At 40.1% G+C, this 20,691-nt stretch overlaps 1 protein-coding gene across 7 annotated transcripts in view; it reads right to left on the bottom strand.

Annotated features, from left to right (window-relative positions):
• The window catches only part of CSNK1G1 (casein kinase 1 gamma 1), a 196,718-nt gene that overhangs the window by 6,720 nt on the left and 169,307 nt on the right, over positions 1 to 20,691 (bottom strand). For 5 of the 7 annotated variants that reach the window (XR_014242125.1, XM_082383384.1, XM_082383379.1 and 2 more), the window contains 2 exons: positions 16,325 to 16,435; positions 6,440 to 6,546 (listed from right to left, as the gene is read on the bottom strand). Coding sequence is in view for 6 of the 7 variants with exons in the window: in XM_082383384.1 (XP_082239510.1) it covers positions 6,440 to 6,546; positions 16,325 to 16,435 (218 nt within the window). In the remaining variant the exon portion in view is untranslated. Of the gene's footprint in view, positions 1 to 6,439; positions 6,547 to 16,324; positions 16,436 to 19,286; positions 19,403 to 20,691 lie in introns of those variants that run through there. The other 2 variants (XM_082383382.1, XM_082383383.1) reach the window with 2 other exon arrangements.

Genomic DNA, 20,691 nt, shown 5'->3' on the forward strand with positions numbered 1-20,691 from the left:
GGTTGCAGGGTCCTCCTCAACTTAGCTTCCCGAGGCTGCTGCTGTGCCAGACTGGGTTCAAGGACTGATCCTGCTTAGGGTGGGGCTGGGGCCTGATGCCTTCAACGGCCACAGCTCTGCCACAGCCTTTAGCTTGGGTACCCGCTCCGTACTGCTGTCTTTGGAACAGGAAGCCCCTCTTGCTCAGGCAGCGACTATTCCAGAAGGGGGTGATGAGGGCTGTGGCATGGCTGGTGCAAAAGATACGTCCTTTCCAGGAAGCTGACACATGGGAAATGAGAACGTGAGGGGCAGAAAGTGGCGGATGGGTCAAAGGTGCCATGTGATGGAGGGGAGTAAACTGGAAGTGTCACTCAGACTTGCTGGATCCTTGAAAGGAAAGCTTTTCTCAGAAACTATCTTTGGGTCTTTTGCCTAATCCTTCTGGGTTTAATGTCAAAAATATTCATACAGAAATAAAGAGCTGTTGCTTACTTCTGCATACCCCTAAGTCCTCCACTGTAGCTAAGATTTCCCCTTTTTTAGTCAGACCCCTTTGTATTCCCACACCCGATGGACTAGTTATCAAAAATTTGGAGAAAGTGTCTTCTTAGAATGCAGAAATAGATGTTTACACAGACAAAATGATGGGCTTTAACCATAACTGAATGAATTAAACATGGAGATATTGGAAATAGGAGCTCCTTAAGAGAGTCTTAAAAAAGATTTTCTAAGAGTATAATGACATATGTGATGTACTATTAATGGGTGTCAATATAGTCACTAAACAAAGTGTCCTTTGTATTTAGAGGCTGAATAAATTCTTTTAAATAAAAATGACCAGCACTTTTGATTGTTTTCAGTCCTTAAGGGAATCCCTGGGGAAGGATTTTAAAAAAAGGTCATTTTTTTGTACATATGCTTTAGAAAACAGACATTTTTTCAAGCTGAATGTCCAGAAATTATTAAATAAGGTGAACTAAATCTCATGGGAGTACCAGTACTTCAATAGAGCTAGCTACCTGTTCCCTGTTAACCATGATTTTCAGAGGGATCACTAACATTTAAGTCACTTTTTATTCTTATGCCTTTTGGAGGATGCTAAGATGATGATTTTGTGTTTTTAAGTTAAGAACAATCATTAAAAAGTTTGAAATACTGTTTTGGTCCATTTCAAATGATACAATTTCTCTTTTACCTCCTCCAAGGCAAGTCATAAGAATTAATATCTACTTATAAGCATATCATAACCTGATGTGCAAAGCTGAATTCACCTGACTGGAGGAGAGTGTGAGCTGTGGCTTAGAGCCTTAATTTTTGCTAGTTACTGTAGTTAAAACTTCAGGAGTAGCAGAAGCTTTTAATAATTCTACCCACGAGGAAACGGGCTCCACAATCAACTCTTTGGTTTCTGTGGTGACTACCAGCAATAGGACCTGTTAAACTTGGTCAGACCCCAGACCAAGCCCACTGACTGACTCCATACAGATGTCTTACTCTCAGAAGAGACTGAAGGCAAGTGATGAACTCTTCTTGTGTCTCAGGTTTCCTTCCAGCTGATTCTTTGATTGGCTCTCCCTTCAGCTATTCCTTTACTATGCTTCTCTGCTGTACTTGTACATTCTTCCCTTGCTCTAATGCCTTGTTTAAGCCCCACAGTATCCATCAAGTCTTCCTGAACCATCCCTGTCAACACTGACCTCTCAAGGGACAATACCATAAAAGTGTCCTTTCAAGCATGCATGTCTTATCTCTCCAGGTAGATTGTATCTAAGCTCTTTGGGGAAGGCCTTGAGACCCCCTAGAGTTCCAAGCACAGAGTGGATGAGCACAAAGTAGGCCCTGTATTTGCAGTCAGGATCATGTGACTGACATCCCACAGGAAAAAACAGACCACAATGATGTCAGATTACACAGACACATGTTTGCTAAATAAATAGGCCAAATGTCCTCCTTGATACTGTAATACTATAAATTCTACCTCCATAAAACCCAATTGTTATCTTCAATACATCTCTGTCCCTTGGGAAACCTTGTAGGCAACTTGGCTTAGACAGTTAGGGTACAGAAACCGGTGCCCAACTCAGTTACTGAAGACCAATAGAAACAAGGTAGTCACAGAGGCCAGCAGACTGTTATCACCACACGCAATATTATCCCACACGTGTAGTGTAGGAGATTCTGGCTCCAGACCACAGCAGACCAATCAGCTCACGAGCACCTGGAGCTCACAGGCAATGCCCAGGAAGCGAGACGGGGAGGGCACTGCCTTACAGTGAGAACACGCCCCGCCCAACGTGGAGCCGCCAGGGCTTCCCCTTCAAGACCCGCATGCTGCCCCAAAAGTGCATTCAAGGGACCTTCTCCAGGAGTGGGAGAGAGACTCCAGTGTCTCACAAGCCAAGTCGGCCCTTGGCCCACTATATGCTCTTATAAGAAGGGAAAAGAAAAGAAAAGAAAAAAAAAAAGACAATAAGTGAAAAACAAACAAAAAATTCAAAACAACAACAACAACAAAATGTCCATCTCTCCCCCAAGAAGCAGCTTATTTGGAGATACTCATATTCTACATATGGAAGAACCAGCTGAACCAAAAAGAAAAGTCACAGATTTTTCCAAAGCTGCTAATTTTAAGGTTAGAGACCGAGCCACAGAATGTGAGATTATCTGGCGACAACTGTCCTTGGAGTTGTGAGGAATAATTAGATTCTGATTATACAACTGGTACAGTAATCTGGTCTTCTTACCTCTGTCCCTCTCTGCCTGATAATATCTAGCCGTATTAATTTGAGAAAAAATTCACTCAGCTAAAAATGAAGAGACAATTTTGGATACTGTGGGATATTGTTCTGACAGGAGGAGGCTGCAATGTGGTGGGTTTGGAAGGAAAAAAGGAACAGATTAATTGCTGGGTACAGGCCTGCCCATCCCCACCTTGTGGATCTAGTTCCCCAGTCTGGGTGGGTATGGCACAAGGTGGCATACGGGAGCCATTGAGTGTTCCTAAGGCATTTTGTTTGGCTTTGCCGATCCCAACCTAGCCTGGTCCGCTCCCCTAGCATGTGGACCGGAGAGAGGGACTCACCACAGGTTGAGCATTTTCAGGCAGCTACAGAGTGTGTAAAGAGAAAAACACAGAAAGGAAGAGAGAGAAAGAGAGATATTAGTCCACAGAGGTGAGATGGAAGCGACTCCCTGTGAGCCATGCAAACATGCAGTATGTGTCTGTGTTTAGTTTCTTCCTCTGTCAAGGCAGGGTGAGTAGGCCCAGGCCACTTGGTCCCCACACTAAAGTGGAGGGGGCAGGTGCCTGATAGAAGCATCGAGGTGGGAGCTGGATCTCAGTGAGGGCTAAGGCAAAACAGAAAGAGTTGGTGGGAGCCCCAAGAGTGGGCTTTCCTGGGCAACTTCCAGGAAGGCAGCAGGACAAAGAGCATATGATCCTGCCTGTAAGAATTCAATCGGGCACCAAGGCCAAACCATTTTGGTTCCCACATGAAGTCTTACCGTGCAATTTGTTAAGCTAACCTCCCAAATATTCTGAGGGAAAGAGAAGTCCCTAGCCTTTCTATAAGACCAACATGCCTGACCAAAGCAGCCAGCAGTTAGCTCTTCCTCTAGAGGGGAAAACAAGCTTAAGAGACACTTTATCTTATTAGGAGGTGACAATCGAGGAGGGTCACTGCTCGGATTAAGGTGTAACTGCCAGAAAAAGGCCTAAATCCCATTCTTGTTAATTCTCAGAGAAAATGAGGTCCATGCTTGCTAAGTTGTAGCTAAGGTCAGTGGATAACCAAAAATTCCTGCGTTCTTACCATAACAAAAATCAGCCAAAAAGCTTTGCCTTGCCTCACTACCCTTCCAATCACCCTTAAACAAGGACATGTGTCCTATATCTAGAGAAAAGGGTAAGTTAGATGTTTATTTTGTTTACAGAACAAAAAACGAGACCCTGTTATTTCTCTCCTCCTTTACACAAAACAAGCTGGCTGAGGAACCCAAAATCAAAAGCTGGGAAGTGAAGGTTTCCACACTGTTTCCCCAGTACTCTAGCTGAATCTTAATGTAGGCAACAGCCCCCTTTTTTCCACAAGCAGGCTGCATGGACAAACGGCATCACAGCTGTGTGCAATGAGGAGTTGCGTGGGATGATGCCCTGTGCTTCTCTAGCTGTGACTTCTTCCCGTGAAAGTGATCAAGCAGATGGACACATGGCTCCTCCGCCCCCAACCAATACATAGACGGCCAAGAGGAAAAACACATGGCTGTGCCCTGACAGTTCCCCGGACAACATGGATTGGTAGCTCATGAAATCACTGGGGGAAATGCCACACAAAACGTTCTAAGCCATGAGCTTCTGGATGACATTTGGTCAAATACGATTGCTCCCCTCTGGTTTCCACATCTTTCAGAAGGCTCAAACCTGGCACAGTGGTCTTTGCTAAATGGGGAGACTTTAAATTCTCTTTACATCTAGAATTTAGATTATACCAGAACAGAACACACCAGATTGAAACCTGTGTGTGTGAATGGTCCCCTACCTTATACACAGAACACAACACCACACTCACATACACAATTAGTGTACACATTTACCAAAATGAAATGAGATAAATGGGTTCAAAGATAATTCTGTATAGGGCATACTGTAAGACTAATAAAGCCCATTCAATCCTGGTATTCAAAGTATAGTATGAAATCCAGAGCTCAACTTCTGGCCTTCAAAGTAATAGCTGCAACGGTGAACTGGGAGTGAGGTGGGGATGGGAACGGGCGCAGCCATCTTTCAAGCCCAGACAATGTTTGGATCAGACCACAAACGTTGCCATCAGACCCAGTACAGTGGTTCCCAACCTCAGCGACATATTTGAATCACTGGAACTTTACAAACTCCTGATGCTCAGGCCACATCCGTGATAAGTTAAACCAGAATCTCTGGAGCCAGGATTCAGGCATTTGTATTTTCTAACATGCCCCAGGAGACTCCAAAGGGCAGCCAAGGTTGAGAACTCAGAGGGTAGGAGTACCACACTGTTTATTTGGGAGAATGAAGTTTTGTCATGGAAACTGAAAAACTGTGAGCACCATTAAAACTTCCAAAGCCCCTGAGAATAGGCAGCATGTTTCCTTTTACTAAAAATGGTCTCCTCCTGGCACTGACCCCCACTCCCTTGTCCTCCTTATGTATTCGGGCCTTACACTAACCAGGAGAGGAGCATCTGAAGCTGCCTGCAGTCAGTAGGGACTCAACAAGAGACAGTCCAAGTCACCCTTGGTTGCTTTTTATCTACTGGGTAGGAATCCTCAAGTCCTGGCTTTTAAAGGAAAGGACCTCTTGAAAGAAAAGTGAGCTCATCAAATAGATGGGCAGCAGAGCAGAGGAGTGGGCAGGGGGACAACCATGAAAAGGTGTATCCGGAAGAACGCAGATCTTGACTAGCCTCTTACTACCTTTTACTGAGGCATAAGCATGTTCTGGTTTGGACTTAGGCTAGTTGGGGGTTCAAGAGATCACTTAAGGCACAATATCACTATAAATATGTTGCCTGCTTCTGAAAACAAGATACTGGGATAGCCTGGATGTTCGCAAAGGGTTTATAAGAAAAGGCATCCATATCAGGGGTGGCAGCGGTTACTGATTTGTGAAGGACTTCTCTCTCCCTACCTCATGTTGCCTTGGAGTTTAAATCTGGACCTGAATTTGGGATGGGGCAAAAAGGGAAAGAAGTGATAGAAATGCTGCTTTTGCAGCAGAATCAGCAGTTATTTCACCTTCTACCCCATTTTCTAAGAGTTTAAACACAGACCATGCAGAGAGCACCAAGGGGCTGGTGGTATGGGCAGGGCAAGACACTAACATGCAAGAGAAGCAGAAAAGGGAGTGGGGTAACCTCCTCACCCTCTTGGGATGAGTGTGATTTCCTCTCCATCCCAAGACTCTTTCATTCAACAGGTGCAGAGACTATTTTTCTTGACTGACTTATCTTGAGTCTCTCTGAATTCAGAATCATTTAAGTGAGAACAAAAGGGCTCTGAGACCCTTGTCTAGGACTATAGATGCAAAGTGGTTAGCCAAGAACCAGAAATCAAATGCTGTTCAGCATGGCCCATGGTTTAGACAAGCAGATTCTTCTCTGTGTCCCTTAGGGAGCAAGAGGCTCCAGGGCCCCAAGAGGCTCAGGACTGCTATCTGCTGTAGCTCTCATACCATGATTCTTTTAGTTCACTATGTCTTTTCATCCACGTGGACTAAAAATGTGACTGTCCTCTCAGAAATCACAGCTAAAGAAGGGCAGCAGCAGCCTTAAGGTACCATGCAAAAAATAAAATGGTCAAAGGAAGAAAGCTGTGGGCACAAGCATGAGGTATCCAGTCTGAAATGAGCAGCACACGACAGGAAGAGACAGAGAAAAGGTTTTTCAACCTATAACTCAAGAGCCCCCTTGAAAGATGAACGTACTTCGCTTCCTCCACTACCTCCACCTCGGCGTGAGCTGTGATCGGTGCGTTGGAGTGGGCTCCCGTGGGGTCATCGACATTCAGCTCTCCGTTGGTTGAGCTAACCACCTGAAACAGAAGGACAGAGTGTGACGGACACCACGGCAATCGGAGCCTCGTGCCAGTGCGGCAGAGGGTCCCTAGCGGAGACCTGGTCTCCAGCTTCGGTAGCAGCCAGGCAGTGTTTGGGATGTTTGTTTTCCTGGGTTGGGGGGCTAAATGTCCTCACTTAGGGAATGTTCCCAGACCCATATCATGTGAGAGCACAAAACTCAATGAGTTAATTACATAATGATGATAACTTCCATACTGAATGCCTACTCTGTGTTAGGAACTCTGCTACATTGTGGTGTGTGTGTGTGTGTGTGTGTGTGTATCAATTTAATCCTCACAAATATCGTATAAACTTTTTGGTCATATTACTGTCTTTAATTCTATTCCTCTCAGTTTATTATGCTATAATTATATACAGACTCAGTGATGATGTTAAAAAAAATTCTAACAAGGAAATCAATAGTGAGCATCAAAAACTATAAGCAATCACACTTTCCTTCAGAAATTTCTTCATGGCTTTGGACCATCGGTTTGAAGTTACTCAACTAAGACTGCCACATCCTCTCTGGTGAGACGGCAGACAGTAAGGAAACACTTTCCCTTGGAAGACCAGTCTTATTTCAACAACCTTTATTCCAGGTTCAGTGTCATCCCATTTCTCACTGACGGTCCCCGAATTGTAACTGAAGGCTCTCACTCCTGTCATCTGGTTAGGTGGAACCGATCAGGCTTCTCTTGCTTGTGCAGCTGCTTCTGTCACCTGGTTTCATTTCCAGCACATGATTCCTGTTTATGTGGGTGCTGGGAAGTGGGAAAAGGGACCCCGCTGGACAAACCACTCTGCTGTTAAAGACCTTGGCTGAAACATGGGAGAGAACCACAAAATAGGATAAATGGTTCAGATACCACACGCCCTCGGGTAAGTAACTTTTCATCTATATGAGACTGCTGCTTACAGACTGATGTGAGAATTATACAAGAAAATGCATGAGACAGTGTGTGGTACAACAGCTGGTGCACAGTAATGGAGGCAGCACAGCGCAGTAGATGAGAAATGGGCTCTGGATTTACTCAGCCCTGGCTCTGAGCCCTAGCTCCACCACTTACTTGCTGTGGGTCCTTGGGCAAGATCTCACTCTTTCTGTGCCTGAGCTTCCTAATCTGTAAAATGGGCAAACAATGCTGCTTACCTAACTGGGTTACTGTGCAGACCATCCACAGAAAGTGCTTAGCCCAGTGCCATGGTCCATGGTAATGGCTCAATAAACGTTCAGAGTACTGTTATTCTCCCTCCATAAATGTTTACTCTTATCTCCCTCTAGATCTGGGGTCCTCATTAGCAGTTAATTTGCAAAACTTTCCTGCACACTTATAAAGAGGAAGGTGGAAGGAAATGTTTAGTATAAGGAGTCTCTGAGGAAAGGGTAGACAAGGTGAATACTACTTACCAGAAGTCTATGCCCACCATTATTTCTAAACCAGAACTATTTATTACTCTTATTAATTATACAAGCTTTAAAAAAATTAAAACAATGCTGTACAGTTAGTCAAGGAAACATACAATATTAAACTTGGACTTAACCCATAGGAGACCCAAGTTTCTGCTAGTGATCAAATATAGCATCTCTGATCAATGGAACAACCTAACCTTATTTATCTCCTGACAGGATATAATGAATACTACATAACATTATCTATATAGTATTCTTGCCAAACAAAAAAGTTTTATCTGAATCTAAGTATGATGGAAAAAAACAGACAAATCCAAAATGCAGGACATTCTATATGACAACAAGCCTGGATTCTTCAAAAAAGAAATGCCTCAAAAATCTTTTTTTTTTTTTTTTAAACACAGAGGTGACTGTTATAGATTAAAAGAGATTAAGAGACTAAGAGGTTGAAAAAGACAAGAGGCATAGCAACCGAATACAATGCAAGAACCCTGATTAGATCCTGAACACTATAAAATTAATTTTGGAGACAATTGGGGGAAATGTGGTATGATTGTACATTAGCTATTATGGAATTATTAATTTTCTTAGATATGACAATGGTGTTGTTGGTTACATGAGAGAATGGCTTCATTCTTAGGAGATGCAGGCTGAAGTATTTTGGGATAAAATGTACTTACAAATAGTTTAGAAAACACCCCCCTCTCGAGTTAAGGCAAATATGGCAAAAATCAATCATTTGTTAATCTAGGTTAAGGATACACACAGGCTCACTGCACCCCCCCACCCCAGCCCTTTGCTGTAGATTTTAAAATTTCAAAATGAAAAGTTGGGAGAAAACAAGCAAAAATGAAAAGTTGAGGAGAGAATGTTTACAGACTGAAGAAACCACAGCCTGTCATGCTAATGTTGTCCTGTTAATTTCCTCAGCCTATATATGCTTCTTGTGGGCACATTCTGGCTGCACACTAGTGATAATGCTGGTAAATTCATTCTGTGAGCACAAGGGTTACAGGAGAAATCACAGTAAGTTTTTTAGTAAACAATTCAGGAACTAGACAAGATGTTAAATAAAATGTCTTGGCCTCTACTGACGTGAACAAAGCGACAGTAGGCATCACCACTGTGAATTACTTGGTGACTCTGGGTCACAGCACGTGCTTACAGTGTTTCGCATGTCTCATACTCTCTAATTTCTCCTTACTATGTTGCCGTTTGACCCACAAGCAATGTCCTTGAGCAATCTAAGGAAGAAGAGGTTATCCCCATTTTACAGACTAGACATCTTGTCTGTATCCATGAGTATCTGGTCTCAAACAAATCAGGCACAAATGGTAACCTTACCACCAGTTGTCTAACCTTAAACTTAACTGCACCTAGAATATACTTGGGAATCAATGGCAACTAATCTGGGTCTCTAGAGCATCCACTTAATTATTTCAGGTTGAAGGTACAGTTCGTCAAACCACTGAACAGTTGCCTAGATGTGCAGTGGAACAAACACCTAGTGTAGGTGACCCAAGAGCTGGATTCCAGGCCTAGCTCTACCATCAACATTCTCTTTGAGCCCTGGTTTCTAATTCTGTAAGATTAGGCCGATAACCACCTTGGTCCTATTTACCTTATAATTACTACGGTAGTTAAATAGAATGATGTTTAGGAAAGCAATTTGAAAAACTGTAAAGAACCTAACAAATGTAACAAATTATTAGTATTTGAAACTATCATTTTTATACTTTTCCATTGATTATTTTAGAATAACTTAATTAAAGAGTAAGCGTTATTTGTATATCTGGAATACTGACAATTTATTTTGCTGCAATCACTATTAATACTAATTTCACATTCCTCTGGCTATATCACACAAGACCAAAGTAATTAACACAGGATTATTCATGAAAGAGACTAAGGTGAAGTACTATTTTGAACTTTAGCCCTTAATATTGGTAACATCCCTTTTAAGAGTCTCAGAGATTTGAGTTATTAGCCCCATTTTTCAAAATGTTACCATGAAGAAAAATCAGAGCTGTGTACCAAAGGAAGCAGTACTTTAGCTGCTAATCAACATTTCAATGCTACTTCTCACAACTAATGCATTTGGTAATTCTCTACTTCAGCTTCCCTATCTATAAAACTGTAATAACACTAACCTTAATAAGAGTTGTAAATAATTATAAGTTATAAAGATTTGAGCAAAGTAAATATTAGCTAAACGTTAAATGTCATTCTTAAGTCTTATGCCCTTATATTTCCTACATGTTTTAATTCAAACAATTTTAGAGTCATCTTTTTGATAGAGAAAAATATTCTGTCTTTTTTAATTTAGGCCTTCCACATGTGGAAGATCTGTGGAAATACTGCAAGGATGAGAACCGTAGGGGACCTGCCCATTAAACAGGTTGAAATGGGAGTGTTCATGCGCCTTATCAGAGCAAACTCTTCTCATCCTGGCATTCTGCCCACCCTACCATGGCCATGGTGTCTTCAGGTCATCCAGTTAGGCCAACCACGGTTCAACCACATTAACTTTAGCAAGTGAGACAACTCAAAAATATATGGGCATCTGTTGTGCTAGAAAGATACTGCTGATTTGGTTTGCAAAAAGCACAGCCTTTACGAGTTTACAAAAATTGGGGCTAAAATCAAAGAGACAGATATAGTGAGGAGCAGCAGAGCTTAACATAATATTAGGGAAATGGCACAACTACCTGTCCCCTATCCAAGTGTCAAGGAAGCTGGCAGAACTTAGTTCTACCAGGGAATTGAAGGAGGTTGTATTTTTCAAAAGTGCTGCCAGAAACTCTAGTTGACTCCAATTCTAATCTAAAGACAACTAGTCACAGTGGACAGCAGGAAACATTGTCCAAATAAGCACTCCCATGTTCTAGGAACACAAATCTAGTAAACTGTCCAGACATGCCTGACTCAGGCATTTCCCTTTTGAAGTTATTATTTATCTTTGTTTTATTTTCTAATTACAAAGCAAGCATGTTTGTTGTAAAAAATAAATTAGAATATTAAAAAAGACAGCATAAAAAGTGCAAGTTTCCAGTGACATCATCACGTGGAAGTGTCTAGTGGGAAATCTGGTAAATGTTCCTTGAGAATAAGGGTATGCAAAGTATTTATTTACATAAAAGGACAAGTAGTAAATATTTTAGGCTTTGTGGGGTATGGAGTCTGTGTCCAAACTACACAACTCTGCCACTGCAGCATGAAAGCAGACACAGACAGTATGTAAACAAATGAGTGTGGTTGTGTTCTAATAAAACTTTATTTACAAAAACAGGCAGAGGGTGGGATTTGGTCCACTGGTTGTGTTTTCCCACCCCTACTCTATATTCTTTTTTTTCCTTTGCATACACTAATGTATATGTGTGTTTATGTGTGTGTGTATTCTCTCTGACATATATATTTTTTCATACATATGTGAAAATAAAAACAGGGCCAAATTTTACACACTGCTGGACCACTTGCTTTTTCCACAATATATCTTGGCCATTTTCCGTGACATCCAGAGATCTATCTCTCTCCATGGTATGGAAGTGTTATATCTGTTTAGTTAATGCTGAACTGAGATGTTCTGTAAGTGTAAAATACACACTAGATTTCAAAGACTTAGTAAAAAAAAAAGGTTAAATATCACAAATATTTTTAATAGTGACTATATGTTGAACTATTTTAGATATACTGGGTTAAATATATTATTAAGGTTAGTTCCACTTGTTTCTTTTTATTTTTTAATGTGATTACTAGACAATTTTAAATTACAGATGAGACTCATTTCTTTTAACAGCATTGTTCTAGAACATGTATCTTTAGGATCTGTGCATTTTTGAGGGGTATTTATCTGAAACTGGATTCACTGGATCAAAAAGTATAGATACTTAAGATTCTAACAGGGATTGCCAAATTACCCTCCATAATAGTGATAACTCACATTTCAACAGTAGTAGATGGATTGGCTATTATTAAACAAACAAATTTTTGCAAATGAGATAATTAGAAACTGATATGTGTGCATATATATGTTTATATATATATTTTTAATTGTTAGGTTTTATTTTTATCAGTTATATAAGCACACTGTGTAAAGAATCAAATATTTCTACAAGGATTCTTAGGAAAAACAATAATTTCTTTCCTACACTCCACCATTTCCCCTTCCTTTATAGCTGATTCCTTTGTTTTTTGCTTCCGTATCTCTGAATAACATGCATCTTGATTTGTCACTTTTAGGCAGTATATTCACCTTTTCCATCTTTCTATTCTGCCATTAAAGTTTATACTGTAATTCAGATTAGATCAATCCTTAGCATTTATATTATGACTATTAAAAGCTATTTACGGCTATGTCATGGAGTATACCATGGTTATCCTTCCTTCCTTGTGTAATTTCTTGTTTTCCATGGAGTTAATGATCTTTTTTTAAAAAATATTTATTTATTGATTGATTGATTGATTGATTGATTGCTATGTTGGGTCTTTGTTTTTGTGCTAGGGCTTTCTCTAGTTGCAGCAAGCGGGGGCCACTCTTCATCGCGGTGCACGGGCCTCTCACCATTGTGGCCTCTCTTGCTGCGGAGCACAGGCTCCAGACACGCAGGCTCAGCAGTTGTGGCTCACAGGCCCAGTCGCTCCGCGGCATGTGGGATCCTCCCAGACCAGGGCTCGAACCCGTGTCCCCTGCATTAGCAGGCAGATTCTCAACCACTGCGCCACCAGGGAAGCCCATGATCTTTTAAAATTTATTTTTACTTAGCTTTTTGTAAATTTTTTGCTAATCACTAATTCTAACCAAACTCTGTCATTTATCTACTTTCAAGATATTCTGACGTATCAGTATCCTAGTCATTTCATCATTTTGGTAAAATTGCTCTCAAGGCCTCCTGACCAGCTCTGTTTGGGACAGGCTGTCCTCTTCTACTGGAGTACAACTGTCATCCTGGGACCTTCTATCTTTACCATTATATCAATATTGCTTCTTTCCTACGCTGGATCTCTTGTTTCCTGGATCCAATATTTACTCTTTTCTTGGTTTATTCACTCATTTTCATAGCTCACATCCTCCTACAGCTTCATAAGGGTACATGAGATGTAAAATTCCTGAGACCACAGACTTCTGAAAATGTCTTTATTCTATATTCCAACCAGATTGACAGTTTGAATGAGTACAGAATTCTAGGTTGGAAATAATTTTCCCTCAGAAGTTTTGAAGGTATTGTTCATTGCCTTCTAGCTTCCAGCATTGCCATTCAGAAATCTGAAGCTATACTAAGTTCTGATCCTTTATTTGCATGTGACTGTTTTCTCTTTCTGGAAGCTTGAAGGATCTTCTCTTTGTCTTCAGTGTTTTGGAATTTCACAATGATATACTTTGGTGTGGTTCCACTATCCATTAAGCTGGGCACTTAGGGGGCCCTGTTGATCTGGAAACAAGTCTTTATGAGTTCTGGGAAATTATTTCGTTAACGAGTTCCTCCCCTCCACTTTCTCTGTTCTCTCTCTGGAACTCCCATTATTTAGAAATTGGACCTTCCAGACTCTCCTTAAATCTTACGTTGTTTTCTACTATTTTTTTTTTAATTAAAAAAAATTATTTACTTACTTACTTATTTATTTTTTATTTTTGACCGCATTGGGTCTTAGTTGTGGCATGTGGGATCTTCATTGAGGCATGCGGGATCTTCTGTTGCGGCATGCGGGCTTCTCTCTAGTTGTGGCGTGCGGGTTTTTCTTTCTCTAGTTGTGGTGCGCAGGCTCCAGGGTGTGTGGGCTCTCTAGTTGTGGCCCGCAGATTCCAGAGCACGTGGGCTCCGTAGATTGCGGCACACAGGTTCTCTAGTTGAGTTGCGCGAGCTCAGTAGTTGTGGCATACGGGCTTAGTTGCCCTGGCACGTGGGATCTTAGTTTCCTGAACAGGGATCGAACCCACGTCCCCTGCATTGTAAGATGGATTCTTTACCACTGGACCACCAGGGAAGTCCCTGTTTTCTACTATTTTTCTCTCTCTTTGCTCTACTTTCTGGGAGACTTCCTTACAACTTTATCTTCCAAACTACTGAGTTTTATTATTATTTTTTTAGTTGTCAAAATTTTTATTTAGAAATGAATTTGAAATAACATTTCTTCCATGCCATGTGTAAATTATTAATAAAGTTGTGATGAAATACATTGTTTACGACTTGATAATTTTAGCTGTGGATTTCTAATCTGAGGAATGTATGTAGCATTCAACTGATGCACTAGTAATTATTCCTGGTCTTAAATTGCTCTATAAGCAGCAACTGTTTCAAACATCAACAGGAAGAATATAACCAGTATCATTATTTTTTGCTCAGATAACATAAGAAAACTACTGAATTTATTATCAGTTTGTTTAGCCTGTACTCATCAGAGCACACATGTTAATATATGTAGAACTTGAGAACATGAATATTTCTTATGAAAAGAAAAATAAAACACTCAAACTATTGAGTTTTAAATTTTTGTTTACTATGTTTTTAATTTTGGAGAGCTATTTTTTTGTTTTGTGTGTTTGCTCTTAGAATGCTCCTTTCAAAGGTAGCATGCTGTCCTTGCTTCACAGTTGCAATATCTTCTATCTCTGAGGTTTTTAATAACAAGGTATTTTTTTGTTGCTGTTATTGCTTGTTTTGGTCTCTATCTTATTAAAGGCTTTGCTCAGAAGTCTGATAATCCCTGAGTGTTTGCTCATATTTAAAAGTGGAAGAATGTAAAGTTAACTGGCACTGTGAGTACAGGGGTGGGACTTTTAAGTACGGATCTCACTGCAGAATGATCTGGCTGGGCCATTTCATTAGGGAAACCCTGTTGTCAGTAGGCTCAGATGTTTTCTTTGGGGCTGGTTAGATTCCCCAGAGCCGACTCAATCTCCTGCCTGCAAGGTACATACTTGACTATCAGCATTCTGAAGTACTAAATGGGGAAAGCAGGCAGTCAGTATGCACACATTCATTTAATCTCCCCTTTTCCAGTATGGTATTCTGTCCCCAAATGTGCCTTGTATCTCCTAATCCAGAGACCCTCTTTTTTGCCCTCTCCAAAGAATAACTCTTTGGTCTTTGCTGGAAAGGAGGAGAACATCTAGGGATCTCCGGTTTCTCAAACAGACTTTAAACCAATCTTTATTTTAGCACATGCCCCTCCACACCCACCTCCCCCTTATAGAAGGCCAATTTCTGAGGCTTTTGGGGATTCCCCAGTATAAATAGGCTCTCAAGCTTTCCCCTGTGTTGGTTCAGAATCTGGTTTTCTCGGGACTCCTAAGTCATTTAATAATTGCCCATCTGCTATCCAGCTTCTAACAGCCGATTGCTGTGGCCTCCTCTTCTGTTTTCTCCATTCTTATATGGATTTATACCTTAAAAAAAAAATCTCCTTATCATTTTTTTAGTGTTGTTTCAGGAGTGGGTGTGTTCAATCCATCATTTTTACCTATGAGGTGTTCCTATGAGATCATTTTTGGTTTAGAGGACAAAGCTGTCTCCTAACTTCCTGTGAATAACACAATCTTCAGTGAGTCACTCCATGTAAAGGCATATCCTAAACAATCAGCTTATCAAGATGCATTTCTGTGTGAAAAAGGCTTGCCTATTCCTTTATAAGAATTTACATTTGGTAGCTCTGGGTTCACCTGTGTGCCCCAACTGGTGGTGTCACTTACCAGTATGAGAAAAATATTCAGGTTAAGATTATTAAAATAGTGACATATATGAAAAGTTAAGAGATGCAAGGTGTTCTTAAGTACAAGAGAGAACAGAGATTCGAAATGGTCCAAATGAAATCAGAAATAATTCTCTAAGACCACACTTATTCCAGGGAGAAAAAAAGAAGTAGCCCAACTTCTTGGGTTCCCACTCATAAACGGTTGAGTTGGACCAATGAACAATCTCACCTTATGTACTAGGGCATATATCATCATGGAATGAGCTACATATGCAGTCCTCTATCCCCAAAATACTTATTTTAAATATTTCTTTGCAGTTCCCAGACTTGACACTAAGAGACTTCTACCTTGAAATTATTTTATGGTCTATCATGAGTGGATCAAGGTTGTAGGATTAGTTTAACCAGGAATCAGTATCAGAAGTCATATAGATATTTCTTAGTCAATGACAACAACCCAGAATCATCTGAACAAGTGAGTCTTACAAGTCCACCTAGGTAGAAAATCAGCACAGAGATATTCAGTTCACTATAAAAGCAGCTCAGCCTTGCTGTAAGTTTCCATTCTAAAGGAACTTGGGTTTTAGAAACAAGCCAACATTCTACCAGCCAAGCTGGGAGGGCCAGGAAAAGGCAATAAAGGCCATAAGTACCTGCACTGATCCCCCATGGCGGTCTGCAGCCAAGTGAGACGTCAGGTACGAGGTATTGGTCTGCCGGCTGGGCTGGACTTCCCACTCTCCTCGGCGCTCTGACGTTGCAGTCTGCTCAGGCATTAGGAAGCATGAGAGCAAGATACGGAAGGAAAGGTGAAGCAACAGCAAGCAATATCAAAATCAAGTACATTAGTGTCCCTAAGGGTTTTGTTTTTGTTTTTGATTTTGAACAACTGCTGCAAAGCACTGAGAAAAAGATAGCTTGGCTACATTCATTTCAGCCTAATGAGCCAACACATAACTGTCTCTAGCATACCATCCTCGCCTAGACACAGAAAAACAATAATCACCAAAAGAGGAGGTTAAAAAAAATAAAAACTATCAAAAGCTGGAATCACCTTTTAGCTTCCATATTAGTAAAATTTCAGTAGCCACTAAGCAGACCAAATTCAGAAAGTTAGGATTGTTGGACAAAGGAATAATCATACTTACAAATCATTTCACTAATTATCTATCTAAATAGACAGTAGTCAATATAGAAAATTCACAGCATTAGGAATCAAGGTAATAAGCCTTTTCCTTGAATAGGGAGCCCACTACCCTCAACATAAACTTTCAGAAGACTTTCAACTAAGATAAAATGAGCAGTAGCTGGAATATGCTTTCTTATCTAAAAGGATGAACAAAGTATCTCTTCAAAAGCAGGTTCACAGGTCAAGAATATGAAAAGATGGGGGAAAATAAGGCTACAATGTTTCTCAGATTCCTCTAGCTAACAGCCTCTAGCCTGGAATTAGAAAAAGTTTAGATAAGACTACTACTAACTATTTTCTTCTAGAAAGCAAAAGGCAGATCTTTTCCCAGCAAAAGGAGAGCTTTCAATTCAAAACCTCGTTGGGTTCTGCGTTCACCTTTGCTGTCATTCAGGCTCTCTTCACTCCTTCTTTACCTGTTTTTTTAGATCTCACACTATTCTGATCTTGCTCCTATGTGATATTTGTTCTGAAGAATCTGTTTAGGTGCCGCTTCCCCTGTGCCAGATGGCTGAGCAGGTGTTAGCATCATGATGCTCAGCTGTAACAGTCCTAAGGTTCTACAAAAATGAAAAATGAGGTGTTGGAGAGGCAGCAATGAGGGATTAGTAAGTCAGGTTTTAACTGCTGCTGATATAAACAGCAGCAGGGGTTGGGACGTGATATTGCTGCTCTGCACGAAAACCAGTAAGGATGCTATAAATATTAGAAATGTTCACAGCTATAAATGTTGTATTCTATAAAAAGGAAAAGGAAGACCGAAGTAGTAGTGATTTGAGACTCCATTTCACTCACCCCCTTCTGTAACTCATTGACAAGAGTTGTTTAAAGCTCATCTATAAATCATCAAAAAGGCTTTTCCCATTTAAAAAAAGCGTCGTACACCAGCTACAACTTACTCATCTTCTTTAAGTAATGGAATATGAGGTGACATGGGAAACAGCACTATAAAAGATCCTGGCCATGTTTTCTGATATTCCTCAGGGAATGAGCATATTCTGTAAGAAGGCAACTATATTAACTTGCTTGCTATATATACTCTTACAAAAGAGGAGTTTAGTTTTATACTGCTAGTCACATTTGAGAGAATCAAAGCTACTCAAAATATCTCCCCACCCCAATTAATTCTGCCGAGAAGTTCAGAAGTTCAGTTCAGAAGTTCAAAAAATTTCATTTTTCCAAAATAAGACTGTGGTTTATAACATAATCATAACTATTTTATAAACCAATATCCATATCTCAGAGCACTTAATCTCATTTATTCTCACTACTGGAGATTTGAGAATATATCTGTTCTTCTAATATTATAAGTAATATCTATAACTAATATCTATTAGTGATAGCCTCTTCAGTTCTCTCTAGGACTTTATGAGTTTTTTGTAGTATTTAAGTAGACTGTTTAAGCTCCTAAACTACTATATAGAATTGTCTGTTCTCAAAAAATTTAAATGCTTAAAAAATATCCAGACATTTATAAGTCATTTGGTGCTGTTTTGAGTTCCATGATACATGTTCAGTGCAATTACTTCTCTCATGAACACTCTGTTTTGCATTTGTTTTTAGGGCCGATGATACGTATGTAAAACACTCATATGCTTTCAAGCTTAACAAAACCCTGGACAGCTGGATCAGCTATTATTTCTAGTTTTACTGAAATACATCTCAGAAGTCTGACTTGATGCTACTGTCTGATTCCCTGGGCTGTGTACTTGTTTATATTCATTCTAGCTAAATAGGAAATTTGTTGGAATAATTAACATTTTTGTCTAAATGAAAATAGCAAGACATTTTTTCAAAGGCCCAGAAGTTACACTCCATCTCCATCCTCAAAGCAATGTTCTATTTAACTTTTGAGGAGAGAAAAACAATGCTAGCATTCCAGATTGCTTCATAAATGCTTCCACTGTGACAAGTGAAGAACACATGGCACCATTCTACTGCTCTCCAACGCCTTCTGTATCCACTGAAAGCAACAAAACCAAGGGACAGACCTGAACCTGGGGTTGTTGGTTTATTACTTTGGGAACTACTTTCACCATAATACTAAACTCTATGGCTATTCTTTTCTGGAATTTAAGGGCCTGGACTGGTATCTAGAGGTTGATGTAGTAGAAGTGTTCATCTACCAGTTTTAGAAAGCAACTGAGTGCCTAGAAACTAAATGAAACCAAGGAATGTTCACAACTACAGAATTCTGCTAGTCTACCTGTTCCTGAAAGGTACTCTAGGCAATGCTGTATACACAGAGGTTATGATTAGGCATAATCAGCACAGGAGCCAGTTATACCAAGCAAACCAGCAGAGGAGATCGGCATGTAAACCCTTCATTCTTAAAAATCATTCATGCAACGTTGTCTATCTAAAAAGCAATCAGGAGCGTCCATGGGTAGAAGAGTCATTCAACAAAACCAATCTCTCTGCATTACTTGAAAGGCAAAGGTCCAAATGGAGTGTGTAAATCCCCAAAGGCAGGAGCAGGAATCTCAAGTAGTGGGAACTCCTTGGGATAATGCTTTAAAATCTTCAGTTGTGATTGCATCACCTGCGTGGAAATGCTTAGTTTACTATCTAGTAGGTGAATGTGGAAATAAAAAAAGCAGCAACCTAGCAGAACATAAATCAAAGGCAAAGCTACAAAAAATAGTTAAGGGAAAACATAGAAGCCTAGTGTAAAAAGTCAAAACCACCACATGTGCCTAGGGCAGAGGAAGCAAGTCTCTCCCAGCAATCATTTGGCAGCGATTCACAGACAGACAGTGGGGAGAACGACACTAACAGGAGGGCAAGAAAATACAGTCTGAAAACACCTCAGATAACCACTTCCATCTATGGCTTGAAAATTATCTCAAATTTTTATTGGAGATCAAGCTACTTTTCTGAAGCAGAAGGCAGGCAAATATCTTCCTCCTGTTGCAACAAACAAGTCACCAAATCCTACTCTTTATGTAAAGTTATTTTGAAAAATTAATTTTGATTGCATCTATAAAATGGATTTTATCCATTTTACTTCATGGCTCTTAGAATATTTTAAAAGTTGCCGTCTATACAGAACATTTTGGCCTCTCATGTCAGTCTTCTAGGCCTCATTATATAATTACAGTCTTCAACTGTAATTAACAAGAATAGAGACTGAATAATACCAAAAGGTTAGTAATAAATACACTCGATTACATTCTGTCTTACCACACTTCCAAGATTAAACAAAATTTTAATATAGTATATTAAGTATACTATATTATGTGTTAGACCTCAGGTATGAAATGAAAAAAAGTTGGTAAAGTTATTAAAGTGTATACTTTAACAAAATCAAAAACTTCTCCATTAAGCTCATGAAATAGAACCAATTTTCCTCTGCCAGACAGGGATTGTTACATGCAGTCTGTCAGGTGTACCAAGAGTGAGTTCCTGTTTTCTACAGACTTGATCAAATATCAGCGATATTTGAAAATCACTGATAAGAACCTGGAAGGATTATTTCCAAGCCCAATACTATATAGGCCCACAGAGACAGCAGCATCAATTCTGTGAAGCTCTGAAAAAAAATCACAGGAACCATCCTAGAGGTTTGAAATTCTCTACTCAAATCTTGCCCTATTCTTCCTCAAAATGGCATAAGACACCTCCTCTATGGAATGATGATTTATCTAGGTAAGATTACTCTGGAATCATCCTCCTACAAGGAGGTGCCTCAGAACACAGGGTATATGCTGATATACAAAATACTGAACAATGCATACAGACAGAAGAAAACTTTTAATATGGAATAGAGAATTAGGAGCAGAGGTGAGCAGCAAAGACTAGGTCACAGAGTGGGAGCAGCTAAGAAAAGGA

The sequence above is a fragment of the Balaenoptera borealis genome (genome assembly GCF_965194805.1).
Source record: "Balaenoptera borealis genome assembly, chromosome: 3".
Taxonomy (NCBI): Eukaryota; Metazoa; Chordata; class Mammalia; order Artiodactyla; family Balaenopteridae; genus Balaenoptera; species Balaenoptera borealis.